A 21,659-nucleotide genomic window follows, 5' to 3' on the forward strand; every position below is an offset into this window, starting at 1 on the left:
CATCCATTCATACTGTTATCTACAAATAGCAAACAGTGAAATTCCTATACCCTTAATTTTCTCTAGATATATTGAAAACTCATTGTTGACTGAAAAAGTAATACTTCACAAGTAATGAAGGAGAAAGTGCTAGCTCTCTACAATGAGACATCACAAAAATTTCAGCTGACTTGACAAAATAGGTTTCCTTGAGTATGCTTGCTGATATCACGATTCTCTGTTATATTTTCTGATTTAATCCTGAACAAAGCAGCTAAGAGACTACTTGATATTTAACACATTGAAATGTAATATTCTTGAAAAATAAACATTTTGGTACTCTTTTCCTCAGATCAGTCTTTCTCATACTACCTTTTACACTCCTTGATTAATTGTAAAGTTTAAGAACTGAAGAACTGGAGCTCTTCCCATTGTAATAAATGGATATAAAAGAAAAAGGAAGCACACAAGCATGAGTCTCTGTATTTAAGCTACTGATTTTGTGACTTCCTGATTCCTCAGAGAACAAACAGAAGTCTAACTGAAATTACCTTGTATACGTGTGGCAGCCTCTGTTGCATTAAGGCTACAGAAATTTGGCAGAGAATGAACCCCCTGGTGTTCCAGCTGGACTTCAGAGATCAGAGGGCTGGGTGCCACTGGGCTTGATTCCTGCACTATGTCTGGCGGTGTTCAGTAACATGCACACTCCAGATTCATCAACAGTGCAGCTCACTGAAGCACCAGATGGCGGATTCAGGATCGCCAGTGAGCAATGCACTAACCACAGAGTGTTAATATGTGTCATGACAGAAGGTTACAGTAACAGACATCGTTAGCACTATAAACACCTATACGTTAATACTCATGTATACTAATAAATGTTTGTATATATATGTGTATATATATATATATTCAGCTATAATAATAAATATTCCCAAACATAAGTATTCATATGTGTGTGAATAAATACTCCTGGGCCTGCTCCAATGCAACTAAGAGGTACAAAGCCCATCTAAATGTACCCCTTCAGAGAATGAGGAGTGACATTATCAGCCTATACCAAGCAAGCAGAGGTGTTTTCCCCCACTGTCTTTTGTCCCAAAAATATCCCTTCTATATTATAATTTTTCGTCCTACCCAAAAGGAACAATTTCATGTTACAGGTGGGGTTATGGTGACTGTGGTCTTACACAGACATGTTCTTTTTTATCTGAATTCCTAGGTGTGTGAAAATTACTATCCAAATTGGACTTAATGAAGATCTTAATAACTTTTGGTGAGAATTTACAATTGATACAAAAGGTAAAAGAAACACTTTAGTCCATCTGCTGAAGTGGCAGTAAGGGCTCTCTGACCTCTCTGCCTGATAGTCTTTGTGCACATCCTTATCTCCATAAAGAAAACGGACTTTTAAGCAAGGCTTGTCATACATGGTAAAGGAGGAGTGAAGCCAATGCCTGGTGCAGCTGTTCCTCTGTACCTCACTGAAACAACACAGGGCCATGAGCCCTCTGCTTCACTCCAGACATTGCTCCATTCTTAGACCTTGCTTGAGCCAGGTGCAAGATCAGCCAGAGAGCGGCCCAGCTCATGGTTTTCTCAGTCAGATTTGTTAATTCTTCAAAGACTTAAGGCAACATTGTAGCAAGACACATTTATGGCAACCTCAACTTCCTTTTCCTTCTCTGTAATTCTGGACATTTTCTAGCAAAATAATTACTCTTATGGCTATGTCTTATCTAAGAGAAACACCCAAAGAGGAGGTGAAATGCTATCATTCCTTACAGATAGATATACATAGATATATTCATATACACATATTCTACTAAATTTTCAATAAACTAGCAATCTGGAAACTGCGCCTTTTCTGTTTAAATTAAACTTTCGGTACTCTGATGGAATCCTTCTAACTATACTGAAAAATTCAACAAAGTTCAAAATTAAATGAATACTAGGTATGCAAATCCTAAAAAATCTACATTAAAAAAGGTATCACTACATAACATATAGCTTAAAGAAATTGTGTATTTCCACAATTTGTCTAATTCTAATGCAGCACTGAATCATTAGTACTAAAACAATTATTTGGAAAGCTTGAAGAAAAAAGAAGGGTAAAAGCTACACTTTAACACATTTTCTTTACTAGCTTCTTTTGTTCATAAGAAAGTATTTGTTTCACAGCTACTCTAAGTTTTTCAATAATCTGTTTTGAAGAATACAGTGTGTCAGAGTTTGAGAACTCTCCTGAAAAGTGAGATTGGTCCAAGGGACATGCTCATGACTCTCCAAGAGTCAGTTTAAATTATGTGAATTTCATTTAAGCCAAATTGGGGAATTAAATAATAAAAGAAAGCAATGAAGATACACTCTTTGAAACAATAAAACAATGCTTTTTCGCTTTATTTAACAATACTTTTTTATTTTCTAAAAATAAAATTAAATCCGCAGGAGTGAAGTTTGTACATACCTTGTACAATCCAATGCCAGGATCAATGAGAAACGAGCGAGACGATGTAGACGGCTGACTCGGTGATCCACTGTTTGTTTTTTTGACTTTGTTCTTGCAGTTGGAAGCAGCACAGGGATTGACTTCTCCATCCTGATCTGTCACAGATGCAGCAGTAGGAGCTTCAGAATCAGAACGTATCAAAAGCTGAACTATGTCATTTAGTCCAACATTGTAGTCAAATAAAGTGTGTCCATCTTCAAGCTGTCAAAAGAAACACGTACTTGTAAAACTCTACCTTAAGGTACCTAAGTAGTTTTTAAATCTTCTTATTATAGACAATAATTGTGCAGACCAGAAGAGGGAAGCCATATCTTACTGATAAATAAAAACCTTTGTCTTGAGTCTATGAAAACACGAACTCCTCAAGCTAACTGCAACCATAATTTCATTGATTAAAAATCACTGGAAGACTTAAAACTAGGAAAACACATCTCTACAGACTCATGTCACCTACCTACAATTAACCTAAGAAACACAAAAAATGACAAGTTAGGAAATACAAGAAGCAGTACTGCTGCTTTGCTCAGTTAAATACCGTTAATGACCCAGGGCATCTTTGAAGCAGAGATTTGATTCACCTGAAAGTATAATGTATTGCTTAGAGACAGCAAAATTAGTATTAGTTATACTTTACTTCACACTGCAGTGGGACAAAAACATGCATGACTGAAAAACATGCACTAAAAAACTGACATCTTTCCAAACTATTCTAACAAAAAAGTTATCTACCCCTTTTCTCAAGAACAGGTGTTATTTTCAACACCAATTAATATTTCATAAATTTTTTCAAACAGAACAGGTTTCATCACCTTGTGGGCAGTATCCATACAACAAGAAAAAGGGGGGAAGAAGAAACAGGAAAGAAAAAAAAGGAACACCTCTCCAGTTTCTCACTAATAGTTTTATCTAACATTCAAACAATCTCAGGATAGACAAAACTGGAATCCGTATTTCTTTCTCCATCCCCTCTGCTTTTTCAAAACAACTCTAAATGGCAGGGGACTGTTATGAACAGAAGCTGACAGTCTATCAATGAACCAGTTCTTCCATGAACTTAAAATCTTGCAAAAAAATTAACTTTTCTTACTGCTGATAATCACTGTACCCACAGCTGGGACCTGTAAACAGGAGTATTCATAGTTTGAGTTGAAGCTGACATAGCTGTCTGATCAACAGGTACAGGACAGAATCTCACTCAGCTGCCCATTTTCAAATCAGTTCAACACACAGCACACAAAACCATACTGAAGACTTTCATGCTGTAACTATTAAAGGAATGCAAGTCTTAAAGCAGAAATCTCCAGTAGCTGTGATTGTTCAGGTGACTTCCAACACCACCTCATATGCCTAGGCCTTCTTCATACTGAGAAGGAAGGGGCTTAAGTAACCTTTTTCCATCCCACCATGTCATAACTGCCTACACTTTTGACAATTCTTTCACAAAGGGCATACAAGTGTTCTTGCAGTCCTACTACAATCCAGGATTTGTGGGCTGTTCATACCACAAGTATTTTCACTGTTAATAAGTTTAAAGCATTATTCTTATATTCAAAGTACAAATAAACCCAAAACAAAGACAAATAATGATATTGCAAAACTGTACTGGAGGGGATATCCACCTTGCTACAGCTTCTGACCACTACCCCAGGCCACATTTAAGATTAAACCCCTCTCAAGTAATTTTTCTTGGTTGCAAAATGGTTAAAAAGTTCAGCAGTACATCTGCAAAAGAGACCAATTCTGAAATAATGAATAAATTGGATGTTATTGGAGACACATAACTGCTCAGTTTTTCTGTTCCAACTGGATTGCACAAACTGTGGCAGAGATTACAGCGTAGTTCCTAGAATCCTGTATATAAGGAAGGAATAAGGAAATCTTCTGAAAGCTAAGGCACTGGAGAAAAAATGGTAACTTTGCTCCTGGTAGACCAAAAGTATGTAAGCAGCATGCAGATGAGAGCTTTGCTCCTCTGCTTTTGTTCCTGCTCTCTCAGGACAGGTCCTGTGCAGGCTGACAGAAAAATATCTTGGGGTACAGCAGTTTAAAATTTAAAGTTAATTCAGTAAAGATGTAAATCTGAACAACCTGAACTATCTACAATAGCTAGGTAAATATGTCTAGTCTTCACAATCTATTCTTCAGGTCATGATTGCATATTAAGTTATATAACTAATCCACAAGTAAGTCCTCCCTATTAGCATGAAAGGTAAAAGAAACCCCAACTACAAAAAAAGAGGGGGAAAAAAGGAATCTGTCCAGGAATTGTTATATTTAACATACACAGAAACAAAGACTTAACAAGGCTAGGCCTTGAGTAACAAGCTGCCTTCTCTAACAGCAGGCACACACACCACCACACCCAAACTACCTACTCCTGCACAACAGTAAGACAAGTCTCCTCTTTGTAGGCATCAAAACCCACCTGGAAATGTTCCTACTGACCTGTTTAATGTTGCCTGTCTTGGTGGGTGTGGGTTGCACTAAATGACCTCCAGAGGTCCCTTCCAACCCTAAATAATCCGTTATTTGGTCTAGTCAGCTTTGATGAACATGAACTAAATGGTCAGCCAAATAAACTGATGACTGCAAAGTCGCCCAATTTACAGAATAAATGTATAAAAAATTAGACTATTAAATGGTTGAGAAAGTGGTTGGATGGTGGCATCCAGAGGGTAGTGGTCAGTGGCTCAAAGTCCAAATCTTATTTAATGAATCTTCATTAATGACACAGACAATGGAATTGAGTGCACTCTCAGCAAGTTTGCAGATGACATCAGGCTGAGTGGTGCTGTTAACACACTTGAACGATGGGATATCCAGAGGGACCTGGACAGGTTGGAGTAGTGTGTCCATGGGAATCTCATGAGGTTTTATAAGATCAAGTGTAAGGTGCTGCATCTGGGTCAGAGCAATCCCCTGATACCAGCACAGGCTGGGGATGAACAGATCTCAGCAGCCCTGCCCAGAAGGGCTTGGGGTGCTGGTGGGTGAGAGGCTGGACGTGACCCAGCCATGGGCACTCCCAGCTCAGAGAGCCAAAGGTGTCCTGGGCTGCATCCAGAGCAGCATGGGCAACAGGGCCAGAGAGGGGATTCTGCCCCTCTGCTCTGCTGAGACCCCACTTGCAGGGCAGCATTCCCAGCACAGGAAGGACATGGAACTGCTGGAGTGAGTCCAGAAGAGGCCAAAAGCATGATTGGAGGGACAGAGATGGAGCATCTCTCCTACAAGGAAACTGAGATTTTTTTCAGCCTGGAGAAGAGAAGGCTTAAGGGTCACCTAATTGCAAACTTCCAGTTCCTAAAGGGAGCCTACAAGACGGAGAGGAATCTTTAATAAGGGTATGTAGTAGCAGAACAAGAGGCAATGGCTTCAAACCTGAAAGAGAACTGGTTCAGATAAGATATTAGGAAGAAATTCTTTACAGAGGCTGGTAAGACACTGAAACAGGTTGCCTGGAGAATCTGTGGATGCCCCATTCCTCAAAGCGTTCAGGGAGAGAATGCATGGGGCCCCTAAGCAATCTGGTCTGTGAAAGGTGTCCCTGCCCACAGCAGTGCATTTGGAACAAGATCATCTTTACAGTCCATTTGAACCCAAACCATTCTATGATTCTATGATCTGCCAAAGTGATTGTGGCTTGTTTTTTCCCCTCTGTTTTTATCAGTTATACTCTCTGCAGGAATATTTTATGACACCAGATTATTCTGTGACTAGTGAGGTCACACTTATGTCTCAAAGCACAGTAACAGACATAGGCACACTTCACGTCTCCTACTGTGATAGCGAAATAGCTCCTCTATAAGCAAGAAGTATGCTCCTGAGTATGAGCAACTGTGTAACTTTAGACCAAGTTGATACACTGCAACAGTGTCTGCTTCTAGAAACAAAGCAGAGCACCACAGAAACTCAACCAGCAGAATTAATCACATGCTTTTTGATTTGCAAGAACCGATATGTGAATCTGCAGGTATACCTATGCTTAGCCATCACTTCATCCCTGACAACTGAAATCCTTGGAGTAACAAATTTGGAAAACAGTGTTTAGAGAAATTTCACATAGGAGAGCAGATGGTTTTTCTGATGGATTTATGATGTTTTTTCTTGAATTACAGTAGACAATTTTATCCCATTCTGCTGCATAAAGACACTAAGAAGATTCCCTAAAAATATGTTTGCCCAGACAGCACGTTAAAAGAAAAGAAACAAACATTACATGTTTAATAGGCATTTAAGGTCACTTGTCAATCACAAGTTCATATATGCAAACAAGAAACAAAAGTAATCACACAAGTATCAGATAATCAATCTCCTTCAACTCAGCTATGATTTCTTCATGGGTGATTAGAACATGTCCAAGAGCAAAAATAACTGAACAGGCAATTTCTTTTATGAAATTTTACTAGCTCTTCTGATTCTACTGCCGTAAGAAAAAGATGGATTTCTTTTCCTTAGTAGTAGATTTCACTTTCAGTTTCAATTCCTCTTAAAGACTGGCATGTTTCAAAAGCCTTTATGGCTTCATTAACATATTCTGAATAAAACAACACTAAAGAGCAACTAGCTTTACTGTATCTAGCACTCTATCACTATTCTAAATACATGTAAGTTGATAAAAAGATTACATCTTCCAAATGTATTTTCATCATAATGTGTTACAGACACTATCAATTTCAAAAGAGTCCTAGAGAAGGTTTTTATAAATACTTAAAGGCAACACAGCACTGTGCTTACACTACTACACAAGAGCAGCCACAGAAATGCAATACTGGAATTGATACCTACCTACTATCACTGTTAGAAGAACTGTCCTGAAATATCAAGCCACAAATTACTTTAAAAGCGTGTAGAAGCTGCACTTACATGAGCATGAATAATCATGTAGAATGTGGTATGATACTGCATTACTTGGGTAAAAAAAATTGCCTGACAAGTAATTTACCAATTACTATCACACTAACTACAAGTCCCAGCAGAAGAACAGCTCATTATGGCTTCTACAGCAGGTACAGAGACCTCCCAAGAAAGCACATAGTAATTGTTATATCTTAATGTGTGATCTGGGAGCAGGATGACCTTAATCCAGCCATTGCACTTGACAATAAAGATCTTCAGTCACCTATGAAAGTGTGCCTTTAAGTATCTTCTGAGGTTTTCTTTTCCAAGAAATGTGCCTGTACCTAGCAATACAGATGAAATAAACAACAATAATGCAGATGAGCTCTTTCATTAACAATGTAGGATGAAAAATTAAGTGACATCAATCTTATTCTGCACAGGCATTACATGCACCTGGCAAATTTAACAGGAAATGTGTAAGAGTAAAGATTTTCAAGTTCAGTAAAAAACTTGGTTAGGAGTTTGTTAGAAGTTATCCAGAGGGTATTAGTCTGAAGAAATCAAGAATCTATAACTTCCAGCTGGGTACTTACTGGAAGCAAGCAAAGTGGACTTCCAGAACTTCACATATTTTCCATCTTAAGAATGGTGTACAAACCTAACTTTTCCTGCCTGAAGTAGGCTGCTGGAATTAAATTCCACAGAAACATTGAAACATACCTCTAACCAGCACCTAGTAACAGAAAACTCAAAATCAACTTGTCAGCATGTAACAGTGAATTTTGGGCAATGGGATCGGCTCAGGAGAAAAACAATGGAATAACCTTTACTATCCAACACTGGACTCTTGTTTATGGACTTCAGCCATTCTCAGAGTGTGCTCAGTTTGCTTACATTTTCAAAGCTGAAAGAGAACCTGATCAGTATTTTTAATTTCACATGAAAAAACTGCACCTCCACCTGGATTCTATTCAAAAGAATGCTTAAGGACTCTGGTATCTTTAAATACATGTATTAACCACATTCAGAGTAGTAGGCACATAGTCAGGTTTTTACTGTAACTGCGCAGTGACACTGTTTCACATGTAAGTGCAGTTGTCTCAGCTACAACAGAGACAAAAGCAAAATAAAGGGAGAATCTAGTAGCCAACCATCTAAGAAAGTTAATGTCTTTACAGATTTAATATAGGCTGACTTCAAGTGTACGAAACTCCAAGACATCCACTTCCTCCTCAAGCAACTGTAGTTTTAACAATATTTGTTACAGGTTCCATACAATCTGCTCTCTCAAAAAATATTTTGTCTGGTGATCATTCTACTAAAACATCCCACATTCTTCTGTCACATGGGGCAATTTTTTTATGCCATCAGTGAAGTGTTTTAGACATGTATCAGTAACTGTTGAATGCCCAAGGTATTTCCAGCCCTGAACAATGCAACTCCTCAAACAATCCATTATATCAAGAAGATAAGAAGGCAAACATCTCTAAGCACACCTACAAGGTTTACAGGCTCCTTCTCACATGTCTACAGCAGACCAGTTCCGAAGTGTGGGTTTGGGCTTCACAATACTTTCTCCACATTTAACTGAGGTTTTTACATATATACTCTGCAAGACATAAACACACTCTGTTCATACGGGTTTTTTTTCTGGTACTCCTGCAAGTTTTCTCCTAACTCTCCCCTCCTATTTTTAGCAGAGATCCTAATAGAAACCAAATAGCTACACCTACTAATCTTACACAAAATCTAACTACAATACAGATTTACTTTTCTAAATAGGAAATAACTTCTATCGTGCTTGAAAAGATATATCAAAGAAACCATGGGTCACCCTCAGAAATAAAAAAAGAAATCCCAGGTTAGACTTACTAGTGCTTTTTGTCCTGATTTGGATTTCATGGCTTGCTCTTAAAAAATAAATGCAAATGGCAGATCATTCCCTAATTTCAAGAAGGAGAATGTACTCATCAATTAAAAAGATTTAAAAAAAAGAAAATCCTTGCTGTGCCTTTGCTCTGTCTTTTAGAGAAACACACAAGTAGGTGAATTATCTGGACAACCAAGTTCTCTGATAGGCTTTAGATCCATATTCCTCCAAAACAGAATACGGACAGACCACAGCATTTCGTAACACAGTAACCAAAGAAGTTATTAGTGTCTGGAGAATATGGTCTAAATTAGACTCAGTTCTGTCAATTTTTTGCAACAAGACTCACATTTCAAAGCAGCCTACAAGAACGTTTGAATATGTGATGCCACCGAAAACTCCAAGTTGGCGACACAAGCTAGCCTTTATATCAGAGAATATGCTCCCTTCTGACTGCTTATGTGTGTTATACAACAGCTAAGGACCTGCCCTGGACACAAGGAAAAAGACATTCATAACACTGGATAGTATCAAATTACTTTCTATCAATTAACCATATCTTAAGTAGGTATCATAGTCTCAGAGAGATTCCCATAGTCTCAACAGAAAGCACACAGTGAAAGTAATTCCTAGGTAACAAGAATATGGAAGCTTTCATAATCTAACAAAGGCTTTTCTACAACTGCAGTTACAACCAAAGAGTTTGATCGTACCACAGTGCAAATATGCTGTGTTTGTTCAACTCTCCCCACAAAGAGGAAGTCTGTCATGCTATAAAAAGCCACACAACATAGAAACAAATTACAGAATCTTGTTGCTGGTATGGTCAGCAATTACACATCAATCTTGGTATAAACATAATGATAAATGTACATTAGTCATCTTCATTCTCAATCAACAAGACTAACTTTCTCTGAGAAGACACTGACGCTTTTCCTGAAACTCTGTACCTAAAATTAAGAACAAAAGCCTACATTCTCCAATAAACGAGAGGGTTTTACACCTTTTCTACAAAAGTATTTGCAGAGTGTATAGGTGGTACCAAGGTATTTTACCTTTTGGTCTGAAATAAACACAATCCAAAACAGATTCCAGTGTACAAGATTAGTACCAACACAAAAACAGTTGAAAGTAAAGAGCTGCAAGACTTCCTGACTTTATCAGAAAATCACGGTAAATGCAGCTATGTTCAGTCTCAACTAATTGCTTCAGAGAGTTCAAGTCTGCACCTCTTCCAAATTAAATTTTTTATAAAGCAGATTATGTTTTGAAGATTATTTATTCCTTTGTTACTGAGATACAGAAAAAAAATGTTAATTTAGATATGGTAGTTTCTTCTTGGATGAAACTCTAAGTCCCATTAAAGGAACATTTGCTCATTAACTTCTAGCTGGAAGTTAGAGCAGCAAGGTTTCTCTCCTTCTGCCATTCTAAGGAGCCTTCTAATTATTAAGTAAATAGAAGTTCATGGCGTCTTCTGCATGCTCTTGGATGTTATTTGATACTGTCCTTAAAAAATAAAAAAAAAAGCAAGCATGTCAAAATATATAGCTGCATAGAGATCCTCAGCAGCATGGAAAGAATCATCCATCCCTGCACTGATTAGATGAGAAGGGTCAAGTACCTCCTGTATGATGGTATGGGCTTCTATAGCAAAGGCAATTGAAGTTCAGCAACAGTGGTGCCAGCGAGAGCAAAGGGCTATCTGCAGCTTGTGAGGACACCTGTAATGAAGAACTGGTTATTATCTCAAGCTTCCATAGTCAACAACAAAAATCTAAAAACCCCAATAACCAAGTACATTTTTACGTAATTTTACAGTTAAATCATTAAGAATAGAGAATTAATAGCTTTTAAAGAATAGAATCCTCTCATAACTATCTGTGTTATTCATATCAACATTTGATTACATATTATCATGGAAAATCATCATAATCTAGTGTCAGTGTAGGCCTTGCATTCTGCATCTAAGGGTTTGGGGAGTTCTTTATAATATAAAAAAAATATTCCTTTTCTAAGAGCTTCCAGACTAATTTTAAAAAGTACATATACTAAACTATCCTAACCAAATTACATGAATGTGTGACTCAAGTGTGCAGTGTGACTTTTGGGGATGTCCTGCACAGGATGAAGAGTTGGATTCGATGATACCTGTGTGTCCCTTCCAACTCAGCGTATTCTGTGATTCTGGGAGTAAATATACATGCCATAAAATATCACCCTAAAGTTGGCTGCAATTTCTTAGAGGTTACATAATTCTCTTTCAGGTTCCTAATACTTAAATAATACATACAAACCAGTATAAAGTATCCTGTTTTCACCTATGTTTCTTTGCTTTGCTTTCAGTTTGTTTAGGTGCTTTAAATAATAAAGACAATTAGATCCAAGAATGGTAAATTGCATTATTAGCTTTATAGTAACAATTTAACAAAAAGATCATTTTAGTAAACTTCTGCAATCATATAATAAAAACTCACTCACAGGCCCAACAAACCTACTATCAGCTAAGCTTTGAGTATACACCATTAATTCACTATGTTGGGAATTTTGGTATGCAGTCTGATCATATCTGACTTGAAGACTCCAGATGACTCTCCTCATGCTACAGAGCTACTTGCTACCAGCTTCATCAAAGAATGGCAATTACTTCCCTTCTAAGGTTTCTTCAAACTGTTTCTCTAAAACAAGATCTTAACTGCTCCAGCTGAAGATTTCTCACCCCAGATTTCTGCCTGAAGCAGATGGGGTTTGGACAGCTTCAGCTGAAAATATTTACAATTTTCCAAGCAAAATAAAGCTGGGAAGAGTCTGCGCTAAGAAACTCAATTGTTCTATGAATAGGCTTAGCACTCCCATTCTTGAGGGAAAGACTTCACAAGTATTGCTTTTCAAGCTTTTGGGAAATTCACCCAAGTTGTAAGTATTAAGAAAAACTTAAACATACAGTATACAAACCTGAAGTTTGGAAGCTTCAGCTCACATGAGATTCCACCCATTATTGAAGTGCCAGCCCAGGTTACCCAGAAGCTAGTGCTCTTGTATAATAAAGGCATGCCCTTTTGCCAGATTTTTAACTGCGTGTTTTACTCAAGCTACTTTACCACAAGTATGTTCTCATGCAAAGCTAAAGTTCCTCCACTCCTCTTACCCCTCTATTGTTTCAGTTAAATTTTACAGAAACAAAACCCAAATACTTGGATGAACTAGTCTGACAAACTACACTTTAAATATTCAGCTTGCATGGCTAAGTAACACAATGCATACTACCATACTTTGTGCAAAAAAGCAGAGCTGAATTTCTTCTAGTGAAGTAGGCCTGATTTGCAGCAATTTTCACTCAAGTAAATAAACAGCTTCATATTCTCATCTCCTCCTGCTGACTTCAGTCTCCCATGAAACAACTTAGGAGTGGTTTCCTCACCAACAAGATTAATGACTTCAAAAGTTGTTTCAGTCACTGACTCCTACAAATATCAGCAAAGAAGCCTTTGGGCTCCAATGTCTTTTTCCCCTATTTTGATAAGCATTATGGAAAAGATACTGAGATAATGGGGTTTTTTAACAGCAGTCATTTACAAATTTTCACCAAATTCAAATTCCAACAGGGTGGGATGGGATGATGACAGAAGCCAACAAAAGACTTTAGTTCTTATCTTCCACAAACAGTAGATATTGCTGAAATACAAGAGTGTGCATGTTTAGTTATATGCAAAACATAAGTAGGTATTAATACTCTTCCAGTATTACAGAAAATCTCAAGCTCTCTGGTGCATTTTCAAATTTAAACTTCCATGTACTTTTACTGCTCTATTTTTCCAGTATTGTAACTGAAAGAAACCAGAAATCCCACAATGAGTGTAACTTGGCTCTACAGAAAATCTGTTCTCATAGGTCAAAATGGAAAGATATCTCCTTTACTTTCATGAGTAAACTAAGAATTTCTATTCTCAAGAACAGCTTCACATGCTTTCCAATTAGGAGAAAGAATATGCTGCTGGAAATCAGATTGTTGTCTTGCTATTCTGAATTTCTCTAAGAACAAGTTTACTCAAAGTTAACACATAACACAGAAAAATATTAGACGTGAATAGTCTGCAGTGGGGCAAGGTTAAAATATGTTTTATTCCAGCATAAGGAAATATTTGTGGCCCTATAGCAAAATCCTTCCAGATAATGATCCTTTCAAGAGGGAAAGTAAGAGACATCACTGCAGGTTTCTATGTTCAGTAGACTTCTCTGGCTAACTGCAGAGTTAAGAATAAAAAAACTTTCAGACAAAGTTCCACCTCAATCTAGAATATGCCTTGACTTCTGTGGCTAGTAGAGTCATTCAGCTTGGCAGAAATGTGGAGCCCCAGAGAGCACAGGATGTCCTGTACACATTATAGAGTAATACTATCTTGGTCATGTGAATGGTAGGTCCTTCTGACAGTAAAAGATGTCAACCTATTCAACAAAGTAGTGCTATTCTTGGCATTTACAAGAAAAAAACCCACAACACAACAGAAATACAAAATACTACATTAATGACAACACTAGGTTTCCTCCAGTAGTTCTAGGGTATTTAAACCTTAAAAACAGACACAAGAAGTACTGATCACTTAAGTTCTTGCATTTGTCTTTGAAGATCAGACAACAGCAAACTACAGAACAGCATATTAACTGGATGCAGAGATTCCTGCAAAATTATGGCTCCAGCGCAAAATCTTAGTTGAAATTGTTCTCTACTGCAAGCTAAGAACATGATACTGTTGCAATTCAGCCCACAAACAATGACTCACTTAGGTTTCTACATCCTTATAACCTCATATATCTCCCATATATTTTAGGAGGACATTACTTAGACAGGCTTCCCACTACTTGTAAGATCCAAGGATTTCTAGAAGTTCCCAGGTAGACTACAGTAAGCAGCATTCAGTAGCAGGATCATGGTTCTACTAGTAGACTGTACAGATTTAACCATACTGAGCGCTAAACAGACAAAATAAGAAAAGGATTTCACCTAGATAATATTTTAACCATACATACAGCAATCTTCAGGGGGTGTTTAAGTTTTCACCTCAGTACACTCCTTTCTGTTCATCTCACATTTAACTAAAGTGACCTTTTTTTATTCTTAATAATAAAATGAATATTGTTTTATTTTATCCGAGTCCTAAAAGAATTAAGTTATTTAGCTTCATGTTCTCAACATCCAGTTCTACTTGTGCAAGAGCAACCCTTCTGATCTTTTTTCTTATGAGCACCATGGAAACAGAAAAGCAACCCATAATAAAGAAGGAAACTTCTGAATTAATCATGGTAATTACAAGAAAATTAACATTTATGGGGAGTGAAACTATAAAAACCCAGTTCCCTAATTCTTCACTAACATGATCCCAACTGTGCCCTAAACTGGATATCCTAAGTACCAAACTCACACATGCTGCTCATGTAGGCAACTTCAGCTATAATATTTCACTATCCTGTTTTCTCAAGCAAGACATTTGTTAACTAAAATGTTCATGCTAATTGGACTGGCCACTGTCAGATTACACAGGAAAGCACTACTCATTACAGGCTCATCTTCCCTGCTTCTCAGATAAAGAATTTAGGGTAAAAACCTCGGGTTTGCCCCACATAAACATCTGTACCCAAAGAAGTGTGCTAGCACAGAACAAAGCTGAGTTATACAACTCCAAGACTCATGTTCCTTGATTTGGCCCCTTCAGAAAAACACATATTCGTACATAATGTTCCTTAGAGACCAGCCCTTACTAGTGCTGACTGTCACTAATCTGTAGAACACAAAATCTAGTCATTTGCTATTGGTTCAAAATCCTAGCCACTAATGCTTGCCTCCTGGTTAACAGTTAAATTTCTCTTTTTTAAGTTTTCTCTACGTGTTTGTAAAGATACACACTTTATCTCTTTTGAGGCAGAAATCTTACTGCTGTGCATTACTCAACATTCATCTGCTGTAAGAAGATGCATCTTCGGAGTCACTTTCCCTGAACTGTACCACGCATTCGGTGCCTTCCGCGTCAGGTAATAGCTATGCTTCACTTTCACTACTCGAGCACTGCACACACCTCGTAGTTTACGAAACGCGGCTTCAAAGGTTACACCCATCAGTGAAGTTACAGCCTGAGGCGACCTGTTCGGAGCAAAATCTTTCCGCCGCCCCAGGGGAAGGGAGGTTCCACCTCACGGAACACTTCCAGCCAGTCACCCCTGTCATAGCGGCTTCCCGTGGTGGGGACGGAGCGCCTCGCTGGACCACCAGCAATTGCCCTTATCCCGCCCGGGACATGCCGAGACTCACAAGTCGAGGACACCGAACTTCTGCCCGAGCAGATTAACCCCGCGCCGCCGCCTCTCCCGGCCCCGCCACGTGCGGAGCCGGGGTGGCGTTTTCCCGGTCGGCCCGCTTCCCGCCCTGCCCGGCCTGGATGCGGCGGGGCGGAGGAGAGAGGGGTAGCTCCCTCCATCGCTCCGCATCCCTCCGGCTACTCTGTCACTTGGGCAGGATGAAGGCGGGAGCCGAGGGAGGAGCCTCTCGCCGCTCAGGTAGGAAAACAAACACACAAAGGGGTCTCACCAGGACCCTGTGAGGGATTTTACTGCGGTTTTTACTTCATCGGGAAAACGGGGGTCCTGGAGCATTCTGTAAGGGTGGGCTCCCCGCTGCCCTCCCTTCCTCCCAGACCCAGGAGTAAACAAAAGCGGGAGCTCACAGAACAGCACATGGGTGGAGACGGGGACCCCTCAGCCGCACAAAGAGCCGGGCCAGGGATTAGGGGAGACCCCCGAGGGTCCGCCTGCATAGGGGAGCTCCCGCCTCACCTGCTTGCCCCGGTAGAAGAGCCGCTGGCGGTCGGGGCTCACGCGGAAGGTCTCCTCGATCTTCTCCCGCAGGCACTCGATCTTGGTGAGGCGGCTCAGGTCGTCGATGGTCTGGGTCTCCGTGCCGTCGATGGTGCGGACCTGGATCCACATGGTGCGCGCCCTGCCGCCCGCTCGGCCGGCCGCGGGCGAAGGATGGGAGACGCGGGCAGGGGGTGGGAACGGGGTCCGCTCGCGGGTGAGCGCCCACGGCGTGGGAGGTGCTGGGGAGCGGTCTGGACGCTACCCCGCTCTTTGTTTGGCCCGACGGGGCAGGAATTTCAAACCCCGCGCAGCGGGCGCGACCCTCCTGCCCGCAATCCGGGCCGCCCGTCCCGCTCGGCGGGACGCGGGGGAAGAACGGGGAGCCGAGCAGATCCCACGGCGCTCCCCGATCCCGCCGAGGCAGCGCAGATCGCGGCGGGTCCCGGCGGGCCGGCGGCGGGCAGGGCTACGGGGATGCGCCGGAAGCCATCGCCCGGCCCGGGCACTGTTTACCGGGGAGCGCCGCCGCGCTCACATGGAGGTCACGGCGCCAACGCCGATCTCGCGAGAGCGCCCGGCCGCGGCCGTGCAGACAACACGGCGGGGCGGGAGCGGGGGCGGGGGCAGCGAGGCGGGCGCGCGGCACCACCACGCCCCCTCCCGCCGCGCGCCCCGGCCCCGCCCACTCCGCCCCGCTCGCAGTGCCCGGCCGGCGCGAGGCCCGCGGGGGGAGGGGAGGCGGCCGTTGGCGTCTCCATGGCGGCAGGCGCGGCGCCGGGGGCTGTGAGGGCCCTGCGCCCGGAGCTGGCGGCCGGGCAGCCCCCGACATCCGTGGGCAACAGGGAACAGCGCTTCCCAGGACATACAGCTACCTGTAATCCTACACTGACAGAGCTACATGTATCCCTGCCCCAAAGATACAGATTAATACTGGAGATCCATACAAATACGAGGCGAGACTAGGGAAGGAAAGAAGAAGCTTCGTTTACACCGCGAGTCTGGTGTACGTTTGGATCTCTGTATTTTTCTGCATCGGGTAATTCTGCGAATTAACCACTAGGCAAATCTGGAGTTACAGAGCTGTTGTGGGCTAGCCCTATTGGGCAGTTGGGCGCCACACATTCCTTTGGTCGCTCTGTCACGGGAAGGTGGAGAACAAAGAAAGTTGAAAGTGAGAAAATGGGCATCTAAATAGCAACAATTTAATTAAACTGTTAAAATTTAGTTATAACCAAAAGTTGTGCGCACAAAGCAAAATGAGGAAGTATTTGAAATCATAAAATTGACAGGTACCTGTGCATTTATCAATTTCTACAAAATCAGAGCTTTGTCATGTTTAAAGGTCGCTTAGGAAGACAAGCACCTTAACTCCTAATACCCTGCTCTTTCTCCTTCTTATCCCAGCTCGCATTGCTGAGTGTGACACGAAGTGGTCTGTGGTGTCACCAGCCTTCCCCACTGGGTCCCTATTGTATTTTCAGGGAACTCCAACAAGGGGAGAGAGAAACGATGCATCTGATTCCATTGATATCAGAAGGCTAATTAACTACTTTATTATACTGTATTATTCTATACGTCTAAAACTGAATCTGCCAAGCACTCAACCCTGCACACACTGCACTGCAGCTGCATAGAATCTCGTGATTGTCAGCCAACAGTCCTGACACACACACACTCTTGGCCCTGACAGGCAAAGGAAACAAAACTCCATGACTTTGGGTGGGTAAAAAGTCTCCATATTGCATTCTACTTTTGCACAGGCACAACAAACGATAAGAATTGTGTTTTCATTCTCTGAGAATGTGAATCCCAGAAATATTCTTGGGAAGAATTTTGCCTTGCTTTTCTCTGTGAAGAGAAATGTGGGTCTACATGTCCCTTACTAGTGAACACCTCCAGCCTACTTGCTGGCAGTGTTGTCCCAAATACAGGTTCTTCTGTCTGTTGTGTAAGAATCTGACCCATATGAGATACTTGTTTCTTTCATGTTTGTGCAGAGGTGAGCACACAAAACCAGCTACAGTCAGGCTGGAAATTTCTACTTTCATAACACAGAGGTACAAGCATACCTAATTTCTAATTACATGCCTATTTAATAGCCATTGAACCCAAATAAAGGATATTTAGGTTAGATATATAGAAGAAATTCTTTACTGTGGGGGTGATGATACAGAAATAGAGGTTGCCCAGAGAAGTTGTGGATACCCCACCCCTGGAAGTGTTCAAAGCCAGTTTGGATGGGGCATTGAGGAGCCTGGGCTAGTGGAGGTGCCCTTGCCCATCACAAGGAGACTGAAACTAGATGGTTTTTAAAGTCCCTTCCAAACCAGAACATTTTATGATTCTATGATCTTTTGCCCATTTTGATGTAAAGGCAGGATATATTTTGAATTTATTGCTCATGTTCACTGTGTGAGGGACTTCAGCTGGAGGTGGTAGCCTAAACTTTAGAGGTGTGGTTTTCATGCAATAATGAGCTAAGTTAAGCTAAAAGACGCATGTGTAGCTGATTTTGCTAACTTGAGTAAAATTTATTATATACTGCCAGACAGTTTCCTACTTATCTGTTGTTCTCAGTTATTCACTCTGCAAAATCTTTTCCTTAAATCATTTACCATTCATGATTCTCCCCTTTGAGACCTAAATTTCTCAATCTGAATATGAGACCATTTGAGCCTCATTTGTTTTATCGAAAAATATCTCCTCTTGTTTTCTCTCAAATTCCAAGGGATTTCCCCACACCAGCAAGTCCCACTGTATCTTTTCTCTTGTAATTATGTTAACACCCCTCTTACTGTTCTTTGTATTAATGAAATTTGAGAAACATTTAGCACTGATACTAGCCATCATCATTATTTGGTATGTTCTAGAAAGTACATTTTTACATGCTTCCATATTTATATGCATACACTTAAGACACAATAAACAAGAAGTACCACTAGTAAAAGGATAAATAATCAACACAATTGTTTCAGCTATCCTATATCTGGTAACCATGCTTTTTACCATATTACGTGTGAGTCACTTAAAGAGTGTTGTAACTCATTGTCACCCCTGCTCCTGTGATCAAAAAGGGCACTGCATTCAGGTCTGCAGACTAAAAAGAACAACTTCCAGGTCACAGTTCAGATCTATCTCTCTCCTTGGTCTAGACAGTTCCTTTTTAAATTCTTCACCAAAATCAGCCTTTGATGGCATAAATGCATGGGTTGCCTGTGACATTTGCCAAGATGTACAAATAAGCTCTGTGGTCATATATCAAAAACCATCTGAAGGGTAGAGAGCCACATGTGCCTTTGCAGAGCTGACCTATTCTTTTATATTGCAGAGGACCAGGAAGCTGGCGAGATGTTTATAGCTGTTCATGCAATTTACAGACCTTACACATCTCTCTGCTGGGAAAGATCCCTTCACTTTCATCCCTGCTGCTGGGAAAGTTCCTTTAATTCTCAACTTAGCTGGAGAGTTTGGCAGAAGAAAACTGTCTGAAACTCAATAAAGGCAGATGCAGGGTCCTGCACCCAGGAGGAAATAACCCTATGCACAATTGCTGGGGGGCTAACCTTCTGGAGAGTATCTCTCAGGAGGAGCTGGGGATCCTGCTGAACAATTTTTACCAAAAATTTGCAAAATTGAAAATCCTTTACACCACTGTAGCATTAAGAAACAGGCATTCTTTATTCGGCCAGATGTACATAGGGTTGTTTCCTCTGAAACATTGGGCAAGCTGAATAAAAAGCTCCAATAATATTCACTGACTTTCCCAGAATAAACATACATATGATAATAATTTCCCTAAAATCATTAATATATGTTCCCTCCCCTTTGCACTTGTGTTCTTATGTCCTGGGGGTCTCTTTGGTGGTTTCTGATGTCACTGACCCCTAAGTCATACCTGGCCACCTGGTGAACTGGTAAAATGTTGACACAACTGGGCTGGTTGCATTCCAGTTCTTCCTACAGTATAAGTATTGTGCAGTTCCATAGGCCAGTGGTTTTTGAAGAATAAGCATTGTATTAACCCACCAAGTACAAATGATTTTTCTTCTGGCAACTTTCCCACCCTTTGAGGCTTGTGAAGCTTGTCTTCTCCTTGAGCCTTCATAAGCCCCGCCTTGCTTTTTTACTAACACCATGTAACTTCCTTGTGTTGAATGAGAAATCACATTTTTCCAGCAGCTCAAAGCAAGCATCATAATCACAATTATTAATATGATCACAATTATACTTTGCAAAAGCAAGGGCCACCAACCAGTCAGAGAAAACCCAAGTCCTTTAAATAGGTTATTTAACCAGTTACTTTCTAATCCTGCCTTTAATTCTCTTTGAGATGCAGCAATATTATCCTCTCTATCTGATCATCCAGTTAACAGTCACATTTGGAATGTGCACACAACTATTATTTAAATTCAAGCCAGCACATACTTCATGTAAGAGCAATAGATCTAAAGCCAATCTGGTTTGTAGGGTTGTTTTAGCTGTGGCTTGCAACTTTTAATTTATTTCAGCAAAGCCCAGGTGAGTTGCATTTGCTAAAGTTTCCATTTGTAGAGTCAAATTGTGTGTGGCTGGTGTATTCCTAAAGGTAGATAATTGAGGAGTAAGATAGACTCTGAAGGCCATCTCACTATAGTCTGCATATTGGGATGTTTCCAAGTATTGTCGTGTTTAACTTCTCCCCATAGCTGGGTTCCCAGTGGTGACTCCTTCCACAAGGAACAGAACTTTTGTACTCCTAATGTCCACTGTTCTCTTGATCCTCCTGATGGCTAATGTGTGGTCCAAATTCCATTACTTCCTACCTGTGCTGTGGGTCCTAATGATTTTACGATGTCCTGCTGACAGTCTATATCTCTCCAAGTCTCTTTTTTTTTTTGCAAGACCAGGTGTCATTAAGAAAGGCAGAATAATTTCTACAAACACATTCCAACCTTAGAACCCTGGCCACAGATATGAACTGCTTTACCTCAGGATTCCTACTGATGCATGCAGATATTTGAGGCAATTCGACTTTTCCTTTCTATTTCTCTATTTCCCAAAGTGTTTCCTGATGTTTTATCTTATACTTAAATTGTGGAGGTACAATTATCTGCCCACACGAGGTTACCAATCAGCTGCTGGGATTTTTCATAACTTTTAAGGATTGAGCTAACTGCCTGTCCTGATTTTTATAATTTGGTTTTTGTTCTAGCTTTTTCAGCTTTTTGCTAGGTATTTTTCAGCTTCTTCTTTGGCTGTTTTATCAGCTAATTGATTCCCTGCATTAACTGGGGAGTTTCCAAACTGGTTGATTGTGAGAACACAGCCAGCTGGGATAAATAGTGTTTTTGCCTCAGTAGCATATACAGGAGGCATCAACCTGAGGCCATGGGAAGCAGGGTATTGAAAGGGAAAGATCTGATCAGTCATGGCAAGAAGAGTGTGGTCATGGGTCAATATTCAATGGAACTATTCTATATTATGTCGTGTTTCTGGTTCTTGTTCTCAATTGGTTTGGAACCTGTCACATGTAAGGTCACATTCTGAGTTTACGTTTGTGATTGGAACCTTACCCTCAGAATATATCCCTATATCTTCTTATGTTCACCACTCTCCACGTCTTTTGAT

At 40.6% G+C, this 21,659-nt stretch overlaps 1 protein-coding gene across 2 annotated transcripts in view; it reads right to left on the bottom strand.

Annotated features, from left to right (window-relative positions):
- UHRF2 (ubiquitin like with PHD and ring finger domains 2) overlaps positions 1 to 16,643 on the bottom strand; it is an 82,703-nt gene extending 66,060 nt beyond the window's left edge. For both annotated transcript variants that reach the window (XM_030968010.1, XM_030968009.1), the window contains exons 1-2: positions 16,029 to 16,643; positions 2,450 to 2,692 (exon numbers count right to left, since the gene is read on the bottom strand). In XM_030968010.1, coding sequence (XP_030823870.1) covers positions 2,450 to 2,692; positions 16,029 to 16,181 — 396 coding nt within the window. In that variant the 5' untranslated portion in view covers positions 16,182 to 16,643. The remainder of the gene's footprint in view (positions 1 to 2,449; positions 2,693 to 16,028) is intronic.
- Positions 16,644 to 21,659: the final 5,016 nt, after the last annotated feature.

This window comes from Camarhynchus parvulus, chromosome Z, assembly GCF_901933205.1.
Source record: "Camarhynchus parvulus chromosome Z, STF_HiC, whole genome shotgun sequence".
Classification (NCBI taxonomy): Eukaryota; Metazoa; Chordata; class Aves; order Passeriformes; family Thraupidae; genus Camarhynchus; species Camarhynchus parvulus.